The sequence below is a fragment of the Talpa europaea genome (assembly GCF_964194135.1).
Source record: "Talpa europaea genome assembly, chromosome: 12".
NCBI lineage: Eukaryota > Metazoa > Chordata > Mammalia > Eulipotyphla > Talpidae > Talpa > Talpa europaea.
The window spans coordinates 54,664,168-54,684,646 of NC_140079.1; the positions used below are offsets into that span (position 1 = coordinate 54,664,168).

A 20,479-nucleotide genomic window follows, 5' to 3' on the forward strand; every position below is an offset into this window, starting at 1 on the left:
AGGAGTATGTTAAAGGGCAGTAACCATGTCTTGAAGACTAAGTAAGTGATAATAATAGCTGCCTTTCCAACTATATACTCCTTTATCTAAAATTAAGCTGAAAATGACAGAAGTAATTTACTTTCATGAATCCAAAGGATGTTGTCTTTGGAATCTTCATCTGGATTTGGGTGGGAAGGATCAAAACACACTTTTACTTTTTTTCTGGTATTCATAATAATTTTGTTAGCTAACAAAATGCTGTTTAATGCTAACCACATTCAAAAAAGTAAAATCGCTTATGTTCTTTGGGTTTATTTAGATGTTTGGAACAAAGAAAAGAAATGAGACAAAGAAATGAAAATGGGCATTTGTGCACACCATAATAGTCTGAGATGTCTAAGAAATAGATTTTTTGTTTAGATTCCCCAATTTTCCACCAAGGGAGGGCATGAAATCCAATGTTCATCCTTTAAAACTGCTGGGGGAAATGGCTGCCAAGGTCTTTTTCATCAATGTGTTGTGAAAGAGGAAGGATAACTTGTTCTATGCTCTCAAAAACATGGTTTCCCCAAGAGACTTGTTTGATAAAATTCTGGCTAAAGTAACCAAGCCCAGAAGAAAAACTATCAAATGAGGGTGCAGAGAGTCTATGAAATAGTTCTGTCTTCTAATTCAGAATTAGTATAGTTTATACTTCATTATCCTACATGCTGAAGCATAAAAAGGCTTTTAAAACTTCAGTTGTTATGGTTAGAATATGGCCAAATGTATTCCGTATCTGTTCCTTGAAAAAAAAAAAAAAAAGGCATTACACCTCGTACATTTGAGTGAAAGTATGTGGATGCTTCGTTATGAGAGATAGAATTTCAAAGCAGCAGCAACTTAAAAATTAGCAATGAAACTTTGGCTTAAAATTAAAAAGTCAAACTGATACAAGTTGTTGTGTGAGAGAGGTATTGTGGGACTGAACCCTCATAAATGCTATCCAACATTAGTTTCCCCTGTTTTCTTTCACTGTTATCACCTTCATTGCACAGGAGTTATAGCATTCTTTTATGGTTAAGTTTCATAAATAATGAGAAAACTATATGTAACAAATACATCATATTTCCCACCCACCCAGCAACCCTCCCCAACATAAGAAAAGTTACATCAAATTAAAAAGTAGCTTCATGAATGAAGGTACTGCTCTAAGTTGCACTTTCCCTGCAAGTGCAGCCAGTGCTTTTGCGCTGGGTATGAAGGAAAGGAAAACTTCTCCACTTTAACTGACAAAAAATTTAAAAACCAATGTCCGGTTTCAACCAGTCAAAACCGGGCCAAGCAGAAGCCGAGATATCTCGGTACTGTCCCATCAGAGGGTCCTTGCAATGCCTGTTGTTCATCCTGATAGGTGTCTGTGTCCTTGTGATTGTAAACAATCCATAAGATACTATTTTTTTGTTCCTTAAAATGTCCTCTGATTGGCAAAATGAAGTAAATAATCTGTTTTAAAAATAGAAAATGAAAATTAAACCAGAAGAAAAGAAAAGAAACACAGTGAGCTTGTTTGGAGTCCATAGGATCCGATCTGGAAGAGCTCGGAAAATGTGTTATGTGTCTTCTCCTGTTTTCGGCTGGAAAGGTATTAGAGGTTGCGTTGGTCGAGGAAAGAATTGTAGAACAGGAAACCCAAGGATGTTAATCTAGACTTCAGAGGATTCAAGTGTTAGCTTCATCATCTGTGTCTTCTATCAATACTTTAGTGTCACGAGCCTTGGATCTGGTCATCATAAAGGGGGGAAAAAATCACATAGTCCATTACTAAAATACAAACACATCTACAGTATTAGGTACATTTCCAATCTTACCTCCATTAAAAATACATCCTAAATAGGCATTACATGCACTATACCAGATGGATGATTCTCAGAGCTTCATATTCAATATCAGGTATTACTGGAAAAACTAAGAAACTAGATGGCCACAAAAACAATGGAAGGTCGTGTGTAGTAGTATTCTGGAATAAGTTCTGAGTTCATGTACTGACTTTGATTTTATGATGTAAGCTCTCTGAGTGACAATTTTCATCTATATGAAGTAGGAATAATATCTATTTCACATACTGCTACTTTCACCTCATGGAGACAGTGTGAAGAGCAAGTGAGGAAATGGATGTAAAAAGCATCAGTAAAGCATCAAATACAAGGAACTATGATGAAGATAATAGATCTACTGCCTTGTAAGGGCTAATGACTTTTAAGAGTTAGCCAGCAGAAAATATGCCTCCTCGTCCCACCCAAGGAGAGGCAAGATAGCCTTTTATCTTCCAATAGTTGACAAAATTTGATGTAGAAGAGGGAGGAAATTCAATCAAAATTCTGTTAGGGAGTCCAACGAGGATCAACTGATTGAAGTTCTAGTGAAGTATGTTTTAGTCCAACATAAGCTGTTTTACCACAGTAACAATCTAACAATAAAATCAGATGCATAATTAACGAATTTCATAATCACAGATGATTGTCAATGAGCACATCATTATTCAGGATGCTGCAGAAGAGATTCTTGCACTGGAGAGACATATTCTGCAATACTCACCCTTGGGTGAAGAAGCACTTTACTTGGTGAAATAGGTCTTTTTATTCCTAGTTGAGTGAGGTGGGAATTGACATTCAAAAAATGTTAAGGATGTGCTAAAGGTTGCTATGAATCACTAAGTCAGTACTCAAACTCAGATATTATTTGATTCCCTACCCTATCTGTGGCACATAACCTGCTCCATTGTACTATATGTCCTCCTCGGATCCTCCTTTATCCACTAAACACCTGAAATTGAACATAATAATGATCCATTGCCAAAGAAGTCTCCTTGATTCTGAAGCAGAAACAATATATGCTTACATTGCCCTCTGCTGGTAAACAAAAGGATGGACTTTCAAATTTAGGAACTCAGAGAGACAACCACGAATGACTGTCTTCCAGCTCTTTGTGCACTTATCTTGCTGAACCCACCATTTGGTCCCACACTCCCTCCTCCTCTTCTACAGGCTCTCCTTCCTTGATATAATAGTATCATGCTTTGTTGACATTCTTCCTAGTGACCCCACTGACCATTTTTTCCTGCCCCCTTGGTGTATTCTTTTTTCTTCCATTTGTGTTTATTCCCTAAGACACACTTCCTTGCTCTCTGCTTTTCTTTTCTCTACCATCTCTTCAGAGAACTTCTAAGTTCTAGCTAAAGTTTGGGCAAGTTCTAGTCTACTCCCCACATCCACTGGGTTACCATTAGCAGCTCCTATTTTTCACTTCCTTTTAAACATCTCCTTACATCCCTTTTAGTTCTATTGCAAGCGCCCTAATCCCAAGTCTTCAGTGTACCATACTTAACTCTAGTGCAATGGCCTCTCAGCTGGTCTTCTGACCTTTAGTTTCCCTTTCTTCCCATATCTTGCCATTAAAAATTACTAAAACTACTTTCACAATGCCATTCATCTATGAAAAAATACTCTGTGCCTCCTTCTTGCTACAAGCTGCACTTTCAGTTTTCATTCATTGCAATCACACTTCATTTATTCAGCTAAAATTTTCTTACTCAAGTTTTAGTAATGTGATTTATTTTTCTTTTGGCCCCCTGATTTTCACCTTTATGTCTTTACTGTATCTTTAGTCTATTAAAACACACACTTACCATAGAATATTGCTTATGGCTAACTTAGATCTCCTTCATTCCAAGTCACTGCAGTATCTACTATTTCTAAATTCCAAATGTAGCCACAGTATAGCCTAGATTCATTATGACTTCTAGGAACATATAAAGTCAATACTGATTAAAAAATACTGTTGTAGGTATGGTATTTAGTAGGAAGACAATAACAGCTTGTGCTTATGAACCTTTTCTGTGAAAAAATTCCATGATTACAAATTTAACCCATTTAACCACTCTACAAGTAGCGACTGTGTTAATCTCAGTTTACAGATGAGGGATAATATAGAGAAATTAAGTAACCTGGCCAAGGTTATACAGATGGCAATTGCAGAGCCAGGATTCTTCAAGTTTAAAACTTAAATACTATCTGTCTACAAAACGTACTTTGTTTATAGCCAGTAAATTATTCTTTAACAATTTTTCGCCAGACAACGTACTTTTTATGCCAAGTTAATAGGTATTAATACATTAATTAATGTATTAATGATTTATTTCCATACACTCATTAAGACAGTCTACAGATTGGATCATAGGAAAGTGCTGTTATTGCTGGGTTTTTTTGGTAGTTGAAAATGCTTGAATATCAGCAATTTGATTTGGTGCAACCTGAGAGTGTCTTAGCTTAAATGTTATCCAGTGCAAAAACCAGAAGGAAATTCATCTCACATAAGTTAAACCATACGTACTGAGAAGCGAGGCGAGGACGGCGCAGGGATATGCTCTGGCTGGACTTCCATGGCCGGTTCTTCTGGCGGTTTCGCACACCATCCTCCTGGTCCATCATCTGCTCTAAGAGGGTCTGATCATCTGCATTTAGGGGGGCCACAGAGATGTCTCGCACAGCACGGAATTCACCACAGTTATTCAGATGTTCGTTCTCCAGGCGAAAGAAGTTCCACACAAATCGCCTTAATAAAGTGGTTAAGAGTAAGCAAATTACTTATAAAATTTGAACATACTACTAGAACCTGTAAACTTCCCTGTGTCCACTGATAGGAACAAAAACAAGGAATTAAAGGCTAGAATATTAAAATAAAGTAATAAAAGATGGTGTGGTGGTGGGAGAAGGGACCAAGCAAAAAAAAAAAAGGCAACATGAACTCATGAGATGCAGTTTCAGAGTTCTATTTTACTTTATTTAAAAATTATTTATTGAATGCCTATCATATGACAGGAAAAGGCACTGAATGAGACAAAGTCTGCCCTTATGGGATATAATTTCTGGTCACACAGACAGATAATTAAGCAAGTAAAAATTAGTTAATACTAAGTTCTCTGAAGAAAATAAAGCAGACTAAGAGGGTAGAGCATATTTCTCCAAAGAGATGGCATCTAGCAGAAAACTGAATGGTGCAAGGAAATGACTAGTAAGCTCCCGAAGAAAAGTGTCCTAGGCAGAGGAAATGCCATGCCTAAAAACTCCCAAATTGGAAAGACCTTTGGTGTGTTGCTATAACAGCAAGAAGGTCAGTGGGGCTGGAGAGGAGTAGTGAGGTTAAAATGCCAGGAGATAAAAGTATAAAAAAAGAAAAGGGCCTGATCCACAGAGGGCCTTGTAAGTAATAATAGTTTGGATTTGAAGTGTGATGAAAAACAATGAGAATGAGGTGATTTGTTTGAAAAAGATTGATGAGAAGCAGACAGATTTTACATATAGTATGCAGGAGTCAAGATTCTTTTTTTTTTTTATATATATAGAAAAATATACTCCAATCCTGCTGACTCAATACTGTTTATTAAAGGATATCTTTTACTCCACTGCTATTTAGCTATCTTTATCATAAATCAGGCAGTGTCAATTTAAGTGTGGATCTGTTTCTGGACTCTCTATTCTGTTCCAGAGGACTATCTATTTCACCAACACCACACGCTGTGTTAAATATAACAGTTATACATTAAGTCCTGATATTTGAGGATGTAAGTCCTTTAATTTTGTTCCAGACAGTCTTGGCTATTATTGATCCTTACCTCTTTCATAAAAATTAGAGGAGTGGTTTGTCAGTTTTCATATATCTTTCATTAAATTTATTCCTAGGTGGTTGTATAATATGCTATACAAAATGGCATGTTTTTAAAAGACTGTATTTCTAGTTATTTATGGCATTTTAGAACAATACTAATTTATTGACCTTGTATTCAGCGACATAGTTACATTCATTCTAGTAGTTTACATGTACACTCTTTTGAATTTTTTGCACATGCAATCGTGCCATTGTGTTTATAGTTTTGTTTTCTATTTCTTTTCTAATCCATTCACTTTTTCCCCTCTCATTAACTAGTTACACCTGAAGAATGATGTTAAATAGAATGTGTGAGTAGGTGTACTTATCTCAATCCTAATCTCAAGGAACAGCTTACAGTAGTTCACCATTAAATATGATCTTTATGTTTTCTTTTTTTCATAAATAGGTACTGATTTTTCTCAACATTTCTACATGTAATTTTCTCCCTCTTTAGTCTATTGGTGAGTTAAGAGTTTTTAATGATTTAAAATTTTTTTTTACTTATGCATACAAGAACTGGGGTATAGGCCAGAGGTGCAGGGAGTGAGAGGACTCACGAGAGACAGAGCAGGGAGCAGAACAGGCAGTTCTACTGAAATACATTGCTGAGGGGGTAGTGGGTGAGACAGGAGAGGTCCGCTGTGCCATGTGGGTTAGCTCCCTGGCCGGGGATGGAACTCATGCCACAGTGGCTTGCAAAAGCTTGATAGCCCTAAGACTTTTAACCCTTGCCCATTAGGGAGGCCCCAGATACATTTTTACTTTAAATCTTACATCCCTACACTAACTCAGCTGTGATGTACTATTCCTTTTAGAATACTGTTGGATTCATTAGCTAATATCTTCTTCATAATGTTTTGTATCTCTCTACGTGAGACAGATTAGTCTTCCTTGGGATGTATTTGTATGTTCAGATATCAAAGTCATTGTGGATGCATAGAATAAACATGGAAATATTCTTTTTATTGCCTCTTTTCCCTGGAAAAGTTCTATGTAAAACTTGTATTTCTTCCTCATATATTTGGAAGGATTTCTTGGCCTGGATTTTTCTCATGGAACTGGGAAAAATTTTAATATGGATATAATTTATTTTATAAACATATAAGCCTATATAATCAGATTTTTTATTTCTTCTTTATTGGTTTTGGTAATTGTGCTTCTTCTTTTTTTTTTTTTTTAAGGTTTATTTTTATTTATACAAGAACTGGGGTATAGGCCAGAGATGCAGGGGTAAGAAGATCCACCAGAGACAGAGAGGGGAGCAGAACAGGCAGAGCGACTGAAACACACTGCTGAGGGGAGCAACGGGCACAACAGATGTCTGCCGTGCCATGTGGGAACCTCCCTGGCCGGGCAGGAATCGAACTTCTCAGCCAGGAATCGAACCTCTCAGTGCTGCGCTCAACCTGCTGTGCCACCGGGGAGGCCTGGTAATTGTGCTTTTTGAGGAATTTGTCCATTTCATTTTATGTTATATATTTATTGGCTTAAAATTGCCCATGGTATTGTTTTACTCTTTTAAAATACTTAAGGATTTTTGGAATTTGTAATTCTGTGCCTTCTTTCTTATTTTTGCTTTATTAGTCCTGTTTTGGCATTTTATCAATTTTATTAGTTTTTTTAAAGAACTAACTGGATTTGTTTAACTATCTCTACTGAATACTTTTATCTATTAATTTCTGTTCTTTACATTTCCTACATTCTATTTTCTTTTCTTTTTTTCTTTTTAATTACTTTAAAAAACATATTTACTTTTTAAATACTGGATTCTCAGAAAAATTATGATGTATTTTTTCTATGTTTTTCAAGCAAAAATGCATCATGACTTTCTGACAACCCCATATTTATTTATTTTTTCTTCTTTTGGGTTTTTCTGTTTTGAAAATTTTCTATTTTTTTGTAAACTTTTCTAATGTACACATTTAACACTAGGCATTTCCCTCTAAGCATGACATTAGCTGTAGTCTCAGCATTTTCTTTTGTCACATTTTCATTCTGTTCAAAATATTTAAAAATTCTGATTGCAGTTTCAACTTTGACCCATGATTTTTTTCCAGAAATACACTGCTTACTATCTAGACATTTAAGGATTTAGTTAATTTTTTATGACTTTAATCCTCTAAAATTCATTGAGTCTTTATGATCCAGTATATGGTTAATTTTGGTAAACATTCTATATGCATCTGAAACAATGTCTATTTTGCAGTTGTTAAATGCAATGGTGTAAGTCAATTAAGTCAAACTGGTTAACTGTTTATTACGGAGAAAAGTATGTTAAAATCTTCCACTAAAATTGTAAATTCATTTATTTCTAGTTTTTAGCAATGTAATATTTTGCTTTACATATTTTCAACTTTTATTATTAGATGCATAAAAATTTGAATTGGCCAATCATAACCAAATCTCAGAATCTCTAGTTTGGCAAATTTCATTAGTGCAAAAGTGTTTTAGTACTCTGTTTACCTTGGGTTACCTGCTTTCACTTAGATTTCAGGCTATCTTGTAAGATCATAGATGTTTTTAGGAAGATTTAACAAATATTTTATTCAGCATTTTTACTGTTTTCAGTGAGAAGGCTGGGCTTAATAGCCTACACTGCCAAATTGCAAAAAATGATTAGATTTTAATTTTAATTTCAGTTCTAAGATTTTTTACTTCCCAATTTCCATTCATGACCATTCCATTCCAATTCTAAGATGTTTATAAAATCATCATTAATAGCTATTTTAACTTTGTGAGAAATAATCTCTTAGTCCTTCAATGTAGGACTTTCCAACTCTGGTGCTAATGAGAAAGTTTGAGAAAAGCTGGGAAAATTTAAACTCTCAAGTTTTTTTTTTTTTTTTTTAAAGAGGCATGTATTTATTTATTTATTTATTTGTTTGTTTGTTTGTTCGTTTATACATGCACTGGGTACAGTCAGAAGCGTGGGAGGGTGAGAGAACTCACCAGGGCCAGAGAGGGGAGCAGAGCAGGCAGAAGGACCGAAGCACACTGCTGAGGGGAGCAGTGGGCGACAGGAGAGGTCTGCGCACCATGTGGGACCCTCCTCCGGTGGCCGGGGAGCAGCCGGGGATCGAACCGGCACCGCAGAGGCCGCGGGCAGCTTCGCAACCCAGTGCTCAACCGCTGCGCCACCGGGGAGGCCCTCAAGTATAAGTTTTAAGAAATCATAATCTGAAGTACTGGACATCTTTAGATACACAGAGTTTATGATAAACTTGCTTGCTTACCGGAAAACCTCAAGGGGAGCAAAGACAGTAGCAATGATGTCTCCAGTATGAGGCAACAAGGTCGTGGAGGTAATTGAGATTTGGATAGTCCAAGCAAAGCGCAGGATCACATCTTCTATGATGGCACAATAGTAATAGGCCTGAGGAATAAGAAGGAAATTGAGTACACTTACAATTATATTCCTCACAAATAAGCACACCTAGCATAGCAACAAGATTCACATGTGTCCCACCAATAAACAAAGAGGTTAAAGAACATTATTATTTTACATTTTAGGAAGATTTTACGGTTGTTTTTCTTAACTAGTGTAATATTCAAAATAAACAATTGAATTTTAGTAATCATTTAACAAATATATTTCATATCCATGCTGTATGCCAGGCTCTCTTCTACGTTACCTGAGAAAAAACAAGTCATGTGGGATTCTTGATCTGACTGAATTACATTCTAACATACACATTATACACTATTGATACAAGAGCTAATATTAGAAAAGATAAGCAGATTAACTGTTCTTTGTACTTTTATTTTCAAATTGTCTTACCCTGCATTTGAAAGAACTTTTGCCTTTTTTTTTTAAAATGATTTATTTATTTATGCATATAAGAACTGGGGCTGGCCAGAGGTGTGTGTGGGGGTGTGTGTGGGGATTCACCAGACAGAGTGGAGAGCAGAACAGGCAGATGTACTGAAATATACTGCTGAGAGGAGCAACAGGTGTGACAGGAGAGGTCTGCTATTCCATGTGGGTTAGCTCCCCGGTTGGACATTGAACTCATGCTGCAGGGGCTTGCAATAGCTTGATAGCACTGAGACTTTAACCCCTGCGCCACCAGCGAGGGCCCCCGCCTTGTTGTTGTTGTTGTTTTTTTTTTAAAGATTTATTTGTTTATTTATACACGCACTGGGTACAGTCAGAAGCGTGGGAGGGTGAGAGAATTCACCAAAGCCAGAGCGGGGAACAGAACAGGCAGAGTGATGAAATACACTGCTGTGGGGAGCAGCAGGCACGGCAGGAGAGGTCTATCCCACCATGTGGGACACTCGCAGGCGGTCGGGCATCGAACCGGCTGTGGGCAGCTTTGCAGCCCAGCGCTCAACCACTGTGCCACCAGGGGAGGCCCCCGCCTTGTTTTTTGATGTTAGTAATTGAAATTAAATTCATGGTTGAATTTAAGAAATATTTCTTTTTTACCAGGAAGATAGTACTCAACTAAATCTTTCAGATACTACTACCCAGTATTTAGGAACCCAGTTTTAGCTACACAGAAGTTTTAAATACACAAACTGCCAATAGACAAAAACTGCTATTCATAGATTTGCTCATTATTAATCTCTGCATAACTAGTTCTTTAAATACACATATTTTAAAGGTAGTGACATGTTATGGGAACTAAAACTACTGTATAGTAAGCCATAGTATTTATTAAAAAAATTAACAAATTATGTTAAAAGACTAGTTGGAAGGCTATTAACAACAACAAAAAAAAACAGTAGTCCCCTTGACATCTTTTTTTTTAAAAAAGATTTATTTATTTATACAAGAGCTGGGGTACAGGCTAGAGGCGCAGGAGGGTGAGAGGATTCACCAGAGATAGAGTAGGGAGCAGAACAGGCAGAGTGACGAAATACACCACTGCTGAGGGGAGCGACGGGTGAGACAGGAGAGGTCTGCTGGATCATATGGGACCCTCGCTGGCTGGCCAGGATCGAACTGGCGCTGCAGAGACTGCGGACAGCTTCACAGTGCGGCCCTCAGCCGCCTGTGCCACCAGGGGAGGCCCCCCTTGACATCTTCTTTTCCCATTCTCCAACCACAATCATTTCAAAATTTGTGGCCATTTTCCTAATATTTCTACTCCACATTTCCAAATGATGTGTACATATTGTTATATTTTGATTAACCAAGTATAAATATTATTATATTGACTGTTTATTACCATAGGTTCTAAGAAGATTTTTAATACGCTAACATACCTTTCTTTTCCCTCCCTCATTCACTCAACATAGTAGTTAATGCAAATTTTGTATAAATCCACGGTCAGTGAAATTATTATTAGGCCTACATGAAGAACTGCAATTTCATGTGTCTTTAAATCATCAGTCTTAAGCTGATCCACAGGTGCCTGATGTGGGGGCTGATGTGAAATCTTCTGGGAAGAATACAACTTGAAGTCAAGAGACAGAAAAGTTAAGTTTCAATATAGAAATAACAAAAATACTACCTGGACCTGGTTGTGTTGTTGAATATTAGGCATTAGTAATCCCTAAGAAATGATTTTAACATTCATATGGCTGTGTTCTTAATTTTTATTTATTTTTTAAAAAAAGATTTATTTATTTATACATACAAGAACTGGGGTATAGGCCAGAGGTACAGGGGATGAGAGGATTCACCAGAGACAGAGTGGGGAGCAGAACAGGTAGATCCACTGAAATACACTGCAGAGGGGAGCAGCGGGGTGAGAAAGGAGCAGTCTGCTGAGCCATGTGGGTCACCTCTCTGGCAGGGTATGGGACTGTGCTGCAGTAGTTTCGGATTGTCCCATAGTGCTGATGCTTAACCTCTTGTGCCATAAGGGAAGTTCCTATTCTTAATTTTTAAATGCAGCTCCACTGAATCCCATATATAGTTCTTTTAAGTGGAACACATTTTATTACAATTGTTTGTCTTTTTAAAATTGAAAGGGATGTGGGAAATCCTACAGAACATTTTTGATATAAATTTGCAAATTATAATAGAGGAATGCATACATTTTATTTTCTAATGGCATGAAAATATATAATAATAGAGAAACACTGAAAGAGCCTATGCACTAATTTTATTACACCGAAACAAGTTATGTTTAAAAGGGGGATTGGGGGCCTCCCTGGAGGTGTAAGGGGTAAAGGGTCAGCACTCCACAGCCATTGCAGCATAAGTTTGATCCCAGGCCAGGGAGGTGACCCACATGTCATAGCAGACCTCTCCTGTCTCGCCCGCTGCTCCCCTCAGCACTGTGATTCAGTCAATCTGCCTGTTCTGCTTCCCACTCTGTCTCTGGTAAATCCTCTCACTCCCCACATCTCTGGCCTATACCCCAGTTCTTATATGCATAAAGAAATAAATCTTTAAAAAAATAAAAGGGGGAATGGATTAACATTTATATAAAGAGACAAACAGTTCATCTAAGAATCGGCATCATGAGAAATAAATGTATTATGGGCCTCCCCGGTGGCGCAGCGGTTGAGCGCTGGGTTGCGAAACTGCGCGCGGCCTCTGCGGCGCCGGTTCGATCCCCGGTGGCTCCCCGGCCACCGGAGGAGGGTCCCACATGGCGTGCAGACCTCTCCTGCCGCCCGCTGCTCCCCTCAGCAGTGTACTTCGGTCCTTCTGCCTGCTCTGCTCCCCGCTCTGGCTCTGGTGAATTCCCCTCCCGCACTTCTGACTGTACCCAGTGCATGTATAAACAAAACAAACAAACAAACCAGCAAACAAATAAATCAAGCATGCCTCTATTAAAAAAAAAAAAAGAAAGAAATGTATTATATATCTCAGTAAGGCACATACATTTGGTGAGTACAAAATGACCATCTTTAACTGAGCTCATGTTTCTTCTTACCAATGCTGATTTTCTTTACAAATGAGATTTATAAAGATATATATATAGTATCTTAGTCATTTAATCTAAATTTGTACATAGGGATTGTTGTTATATAGTTTTATAACTACAGTTATAGTTAGATTAAAAAAAAATCACTCTCAATGAAAAGTCCCTTGAATGTCTTCATATGCTTATCTGAGGTTATCCTACAAAGGCGCACTTCATAGTCACTCTCCTATCATTTATCTTCAATACTCACACTTGAAAACAGACTTCCCTATTTAACAAGTGAATATTATACATCCACACACTTTTCAAAGTACAATGTAACATGTTGACATATCATAAAAGATTAATCATCCAATTTATACTCCCCTCTTCATCACAACATTTTAGAACATGGAAACAATTAAAAGATAATTCAGTATAATACCTGATCTTATTGAAGAAAATGAACTGTAGTCTGGTTGCCTAAAGTTATAGAATGAGTTAGTGAGAGAGCTAGAATTCTGTTTTAATGTCTTTCAACATTTGAGTAAAGGTATTCCTGATCTTTTGGCTTTTTAATTTGGTCTTCTCTCATCCTTCATTCACATATAGATAAAACCATAAAATAATTCTTATGGCATTAAGTACACTTTTGGATTAAATTGACACTTGATTTTAATAAATACTGATTGAAATAAATAATTCTTTGGATGCACCCAAGAAGAGTTAGGTATTCCCTTTCATTTTTGCTCATTAAGCCAAGTTCATTCATTCTACAAACGTTAAGTCTACCACATACCAGGGACTATGTTAAGCAATGTGAGATACTGATGCATAAACAGATAATATAAAATGATTTAACAGTATTGAAGGAAGTTTGTAGTGGATATAACTGGATCAGGAAAAATGGTTAAATATGCTTGGAGAAATGCAGGCTTCACAGAGAAAGTAACACTTAAACTGAGTTTTAAAAAGAGGAACAGGAGTTTGTAAGGGAGACAAAGTGGAGATTATTTGAGAGGGAGGGAACTATATGTTCAAAAATAAATCATAAATCATAGTAAAGTTGTTTATTACCCTATTTCTAGTTTTTTTCACATTAAATCACAAAATTATGTTTACTTATATGTTTAGAATCTAGCTTATGACTTTTTGAGAACCACAACTTTATGTTTTTATTTTCTCTAGTGCCTAGCATATAGTAAACAACTGATACATGTTTGCTGACTGAATGAAATATTTTTTGGTAATTTTTTTTCTAATTACATAAAGCTGGGATTGGATCATTATAATATTAAGATTTAGTTGGTGGTAACCTGAGTCTTTTTTTAAGTAAACATATTCTTTTTGTACATACTTTTTGGGGATATACAATCTCTTCCCGGAGGAAGGTGTTTTCTCCAGCATTCTTATCAAATAGACCCCAGTCCATCTTCAGATCCCAGATGAGGGTATAGCACGAACTGATGATACAAAAGACGATCCACAGGTAAAAGAACACCCTGCTGTCCAAGTGTCCACGATCTGATGAAAGAAAAAAGGAAAGGAAAAAGAGAAAATTACTAAAGTACAATTTTTCATTAAATAAAAGTAATTTAAAAATACTTTATGGAAGATTTTAAACAAATCTCCTTGGCAAAACTGTTGTGTAAAAAACCTTAAATAATAAACCTAATTCTCCCGAAGTCTAAAGTAATCATCAGCATTTAAGGAATAAAACTTTTTAAAAGGTGCATTTGTAGTTTTAGAGACTCTAGGCTCAACACATAAAAATACAAATAATTGCAAAAGAGGTTTTGAATGTTACAAAATGTCATTTAAGCTTTTGCCATCAGATGGCAGCTTAGAGTCAAAGATGAAAATAGGAAATACCCTAATAAGACTATACTTGCTCAAGGAAATTCTTGGACTGTTTTTATTTTAGAACATTTCTTTCATTTATTATGCATTTAGATCTTGTTGATACTTATTATGAAGACAATCAGGTCATTTTAATTCTAGATGAAATGCCATAAAGCAGCAGATTGATGAGATATATCCTTAAGGACCTATGTGAAAGCACATCACAAAGCAAAAATGACAGTTTTTTTTTGTTCTTTTAGAGGCTGTTTATCAATACAAAGGCCAAATTTGACTTTAGGCTGGTAACACTGAAGTAACTTTTGGCTTTATACTGAAATTATAAAGTGCACTGAATCAGAATGAAAATAATTTACAAGTATAGGTATATAATTTAGTCTTCTATGAATCTAAAGCGCTCCATATATTCTTTAATGACATTCTTCTTTGGTGAGTTCAAGATTCATCATTATGTTTTCTGTGTCCTCCCGGTGCTGGACATAGGTATATAATTATAATACAGTTAAGAAACAACAGGAAAAAGATATAAAACATCTAATTCAAAAAAGTTTAAAATTTTGGGCCTCCCTGGTGGCGCAGAGGTTGAGCGCTGGGCTATGAAGCTGCCCGCAGCCTCTGCAGCACAGGTTCAATCCCCGGCCACTGGCGAGGGTCCCACATGGTGCGCAGACCTCTCCTGCTGCGCCCGCTGCTCCCCTCAGCAGTGTACTTTGTACTTCATCAGTCTGCCTGTTCTGCTCCCTGCTCTGGCTCTGGTGAATTTCTCTTACCCTCCCATGCTTCTGACTGTACCCAGTGCTTGTATAAATAAATAAATAAATCTTAAAAAAAAAAGTTTAAAATTTTGATTAGCTTCCCAAAGATATAAAGGAAAAGATGTATTGTGCATTATCTATATCCTTCCTATTAAAATAAACAAGTCTTTCTTAATCACTGTAGGAACTAAAGTGTTGGGTATTAAAGTGTACACTTCAAAAATTTATAATCTGGTAAATGAAGTAGACATTTGTTATTGATGATAAATTTGAGTTCAAAATGAAGTATAAACAAAGTTCTGTGAAGACATCTATGAGAATGGGACTGTTTCCAATAGTAGAAAATAAGAGGAAGTAGAATTTGAGTTATTTCTGGAAGGATAAATAAATAGTGTTGTAAAGTTGGGCAGATGAGACAAGGCCATGCAAGGCTGAAGGAAGATAATGAAAAGGCATGGGGATGGGAAAGTGCAAGGTGTATTTGAGAAGCTGCAAGTAATCTAAACCTAGTGTCAGTGAAAGACAAGCTATAGTGACTAGGAATGATTTGAAATGACACTGGAAAAGAGCGCTTGGGTCTGACTGATGAATGTCTTCTTGGGCTCTAGAATCAGACCTGTATTTTAGAAAAATAACTGAGGTAGGTTGCTTGCATCAGAAATACTCAGTTGGTTAAAAAAAAAATCTCAGAGCTCCAGTGTTGTGGTAGTCATTTTGTAACAGTTCATGCGAGACAACTGTTAAATTTCCAGAAATTTTGTAAGCAGGTTGTTAAACATGATTATTATTAAAAATTAAATTATATAAGCTTATAATCAGTATACTATAAACAAAGGTAATAACTCAAAATTTGTTACTTCCTAACCATTTTCTAAATTTTGCTATTACCTGTTCAAGTTACGTATGTTCATTTTATCTGTATGATGGAAGTACTACATAATGCTGTGCTACTATACATATTTTTCCAACATTCAATGTATCTTAGTAGCCTGAAATTGGCTATGGTGAAAATATTCACAGACAGGAAATCAGCAAGAACAGCCAATAACCCAAGAGCTGGTTTCATAAAACACATACCTGATAACATTCTTGAGTTTCTTCTCTTGGAAAATCAGTGATAGAGGATAGAAACTTTTTTTTTCAATGACTCACAATTGATTCTAATGAACAATTCAGTTTGGCTATAAACACATTTTAAGGTGTAAACTATTTCCACAAAACCTCATTAAAAGCAAACTGGAATGAATTTACAACATTGTACCATATGAACCATAAATTTAAAAGAGCTAACATTTACTTATCTAGGTTATCCTCAGGGTAGGCAAGACAGACATCATACTGGATGTGTTCAACATACCAGTTTCATTCTATAGACATACAGGGTCTAGTTGAGTAGCTTTGTTAAAAAATTAGCATTATGATTACATTAAAAAAATCTTATTAGACATCAATTAAGGTCTGCACATAAGGCAAATGTAGCAACTTTATAATAATCACACTTTTCTCATTACTTCAAAATAAGGTCAACATATAGAGACAAGCACCTTAACTGTAAATTACATCTGCAACTCTTTTTATTGATTTACTGATTTTATTATTATGTGTCAGGTGCTTACATCTATTACCTCATTTAGTTTTTGCAATAAGCCATCATACTTCGTTTGCTAGTAACAGTAATGAAATGAAAACAGAACATCGATATATTCAGTAGGAGGTAACAAAACCAGTTATTTCTCAAATGAGTAAAGTCAGTACTATCTTATTACTAAAAGCTGATTTTCTTACCTAATTACTGAAATTACTGTGTTCAAATTATTATATAAAAGGAGATTGTGGGAGGGAGAATAAAGAAACAAAAAGGAATAATGAAACTAAAAGCAATGTGCTAATTTTATTTCTTTTTGTTTCAAGTCTTAACCTTAGTATAATTCTTAAAATGATAAAGGGTCAATGCCTACTGTCCTTATAAGTCCATCTTCTCTCTTTTTTTTTTTAAGTTTTATTTTATTTATGCACACAAGAACTGGGGTGTAGGCCAGAGGTGTGGGGTCTGATAGGATTCACCAGAGACCGAGTGGGGGGCAGAACAGGTGGATCTACTGAAGTACACTGCTGAGGGGGGCAGTGAAGCCCATTTTATTCCTATGAAACATAAAGACTTACTGACTTGTGAGAAAAAATAAACTACCACAAATATTTTAACAAAACATTTTGGGATAGGTAGTGTTTTATCTTTTGAACTTTTTCAAAGAAGGATTAGCACCCACCTGGTATACATATGTTATACTTTGGTTTCTTTTTAGTTATTACCCTTATTTGATCTTTCTCAGCTCCCAAATGAGAAGTGTTTCTCCCTGAAATAATCTGTCTTCATTGGTATTCAGGGGATGTACTAGAAAGATATTATCACTTTAGGCAAGCAATTACATCTAATGCTCTCTTGGCTAACTCTGGTAGCCCACTTCAGTGATGTTCAGAATCACAGAATATCAAATCATTGCTATTCTACCCTAAGCTTCTATCTATTACACACCTGCCACATTAAAAGCATAATTATACTGTATGTATTTATGGTAATGGTACCTGATTCTAAAACAAAAATAAACTTCTTAGAGTTTTGAGCCCATAGCCATCATAGGAAGGATAAAGCGAAATAATGTTATAAAAGTGCTAGCAGAGAAACCAGAAAATTTACATAGGGAAATTCAAGAACCATTTAGGAGGATTGTTTTAAAAATGAAAAAAGTAGCATATGTGAAGAGAGAGTACTAAAACCTTTCTACTGTGGTAACAAACTAGTTTTTAATGTGAAATTAAATAAGAACAGAAGTAAAAGACTTAATATTGATTTCAAAGCTTAAAACTATATAGTAGGCCTATATAAGCCTACTATATATAGGTAAGCTGAGTTATATTTGAGTTTGGCATCTGGTAAATCCTAGTCTTTTTCCTATAATCAAAAATAAAAACCATTGAAAATAAGATTAATTAATAAAATAAATGAATCTAGATACTTTCCTATTTTTAGTGTATTTTGTTAATACATCATGTGCATTATATACCTCCTTGGGTAATTACACTTATCCTCAGGGCAGGCAAGATAGATATTGTCCCCATTTTACAGTTAAGGAAGTTGAAATTCAGAGATATTGCATAATGGTAAGAAATAAATTTGAAGTTAGAATATCTGGTTTTGAATGGAGACTCTTCCTCTTCCTTACATTATTACAAAAAATTCATAATCTTAAGATGATTGAAACAAAAATGTAAATCATTAGGCCTAAGGATGTAACTAGAAATGAGGAAACTAGAAACAGCAACATTGTTTTGCTAAGTCCTCTTCAACTCTAAAATGGTAAAAGTTCCATAAAACTAGTAACATTAAAAACATTTTTAATAGAAAACATAATTTAAACACTATACACATATTATTTCATACTGCATACAAAATTATGATCATAAAAAAAGACAGAGGAGGTTATCCCTAAAATGAGGGAAGTAAAATTATGAAGAGAACTGACTTTTAACTTTCTGTATTATTTGAATTTTTATAGTGATATATGCATCTATATGTTTTACTTGCATAATGTAAAAAAAAGGGGGAAAGATAAAGTGGTCTAAGGGAAATAGTGGCTGTTAAAGTGGTAATATTTTATAACAATTTAAACAATGATGAGATGATTCCAAGACTGAACATTTTGAATAGAAATTTCAGAGCTAATAGCTTTGATCCTATTGGTAAAGTAAGGGATAATACACATTTTACTCTATTTCTAAAAATATCCAATTTTAAAAATATCGAAAAAGCTTTCTATAAAAAGGCATCATAGTCTACAACTGTTTTAGATGGCATTTTTAGATCTGATGTTATATTACTGTAGCATATTAGGCAGTTTGTCTGGAAAATGGTGAAGGAGATTTTGGCATGTCCTCTCTCCGTACATGCCTCCTACTATATGAACTCTCACTCTCTTAGATCTGTTAATTAACCATAATACTGAAAATATTTATTTCCTACAATTCTAGATTAATTTTTGTCCTACTACTATAAGTGCTTAAAAATGTTTTCCAATCTTATTTACATTTTTAAATAGTTATAATTTCAGCTAGTGTTGATGACTTAAATTTTTTCAGTTCAACTAAGAAAAAGTTCTTGCCCATATGTATGTAGTACCTGAAGTTTTCTTATAGCTTCATAAAATAAGCACTTGGGAAACTGAAAAAATTATATGTCCTTTTTATTTCTTTATAAAATGACTGGTTGATAGCATTCCATTTTTAGTTAAATAAAATTCTGTCTTTTTGCAGAAGGCAGAAACATAATCTTATCTATTTTAGAATTACTGTTTAGTTCTATTACCAAACAGGTGGGGAAAGCAGAAATCAATCTTTAATAACCATTGAAGAGATCATTTTTGTTATTGAGGAGCCTGTAATAAGGATCTAAACAGTAAATGGAATATAAATATAATTTAATAATGATGACAAATGCAATTTAATAACTGAATTACCTTCTTGATTACATCTGTCACATTTATTCAAATATTTACAAAACATTCATAGCATATTGGGTTGTACTAGATGCTAGACTTACACAGATGATGAACACAATATACCTTGCCCTGAAAAATTCTTCTTGGAGCGCAGTTTAGTTCAGTAAGGGAGAACAAATTGCAGTGATCATGAACATGAAAGTGTAATAATATATCAGAATTGTGTAGAGTGCTAGCTGTTTTGAAAGAAGGAATAGTTAACCTCTTGTGAATTGGGTGCTGTTGTTATCAGGTGACACAATTAAGGTTCATAAAATCCAAAGCCCATGTTCTCATCCATCTCTATCATTTAATGCTTGAATGTCTAAGATCTTACAAATACTATAGTAGGAAGAAGCAGTATTCAAACACAGTTTACTTGTCTCTGTATCTGCTCAATACCACATCCATTTACCACCTCTACTGTTCACATTCTCCTGGTAGTTACTAAAGGGTTGTCAGTGAATCACCCTTAGCAGAAGCACCTAGACATAGGTGGTAAAAAAACAATTTTTAAAAATCTTTACCCAAATTCTACTAAATTAGATTGATGGTGGGTCTAAGATAACAGATCTTTAAGAAAACATACAAGGTGATTCATACTCATGTCAAACTTTGAAGATCAAAGCAGTATCTCATACTGTCTCATAATAAGGAATGGATTTAGAGGTTGAGATTTTTGGTTTTGCTATTTGCCATGTAACCTGGGGGCAAACAATTTAGCCTTCCTCATTTATTTAAAAAAAAATCTCTTCTACTTTGATCAATCAGCCTCAAAATGAAATGTGTGCCAAGGTACTATATATTGGCAAAAAGTTCTAATAGGATTATAGACTATAAAGAGCTGAAGGGATGA

General features: G+C 35.3%; 1 protein-coding gene across 2 annotated transcripts in view; it reads right to left on the bottom strand.

Annotated features, from left to right (window-relative positions):
* Positions 1-1,683: 1,683 nt before the first annotated feature.
* XPR1 (xenotropic and polytropic retrovirus receptor 1) overlaps positions 1,684-20,479 on the bottom strand; it is a gene marked incomplete at both ends in the record, with an annotated part of 187,196 nt that continues 168,400 nt past the window's right edge. For both annotated transcript variants that reach the window (XM_084251518.1, XM_084251517.1), the window contains 4 exons: positions 1,684-1,744; positions 4,354-4,575; positions 8,904-9,043; positions 13,834-14,000. In XM_084251518.1, the coding sequence (XP_084107644.1) occupies positions 1,684-1,744; positions 4,354-4,575; positions 8,904-9,043; positions 13,834-14,000 (590 nt within the window). The remainder of the gene's footprint in view (positions 1,745-4,353; positions 4,576-8,903; positions 9,044-13,833; positions 14,001-20,479) is intronic.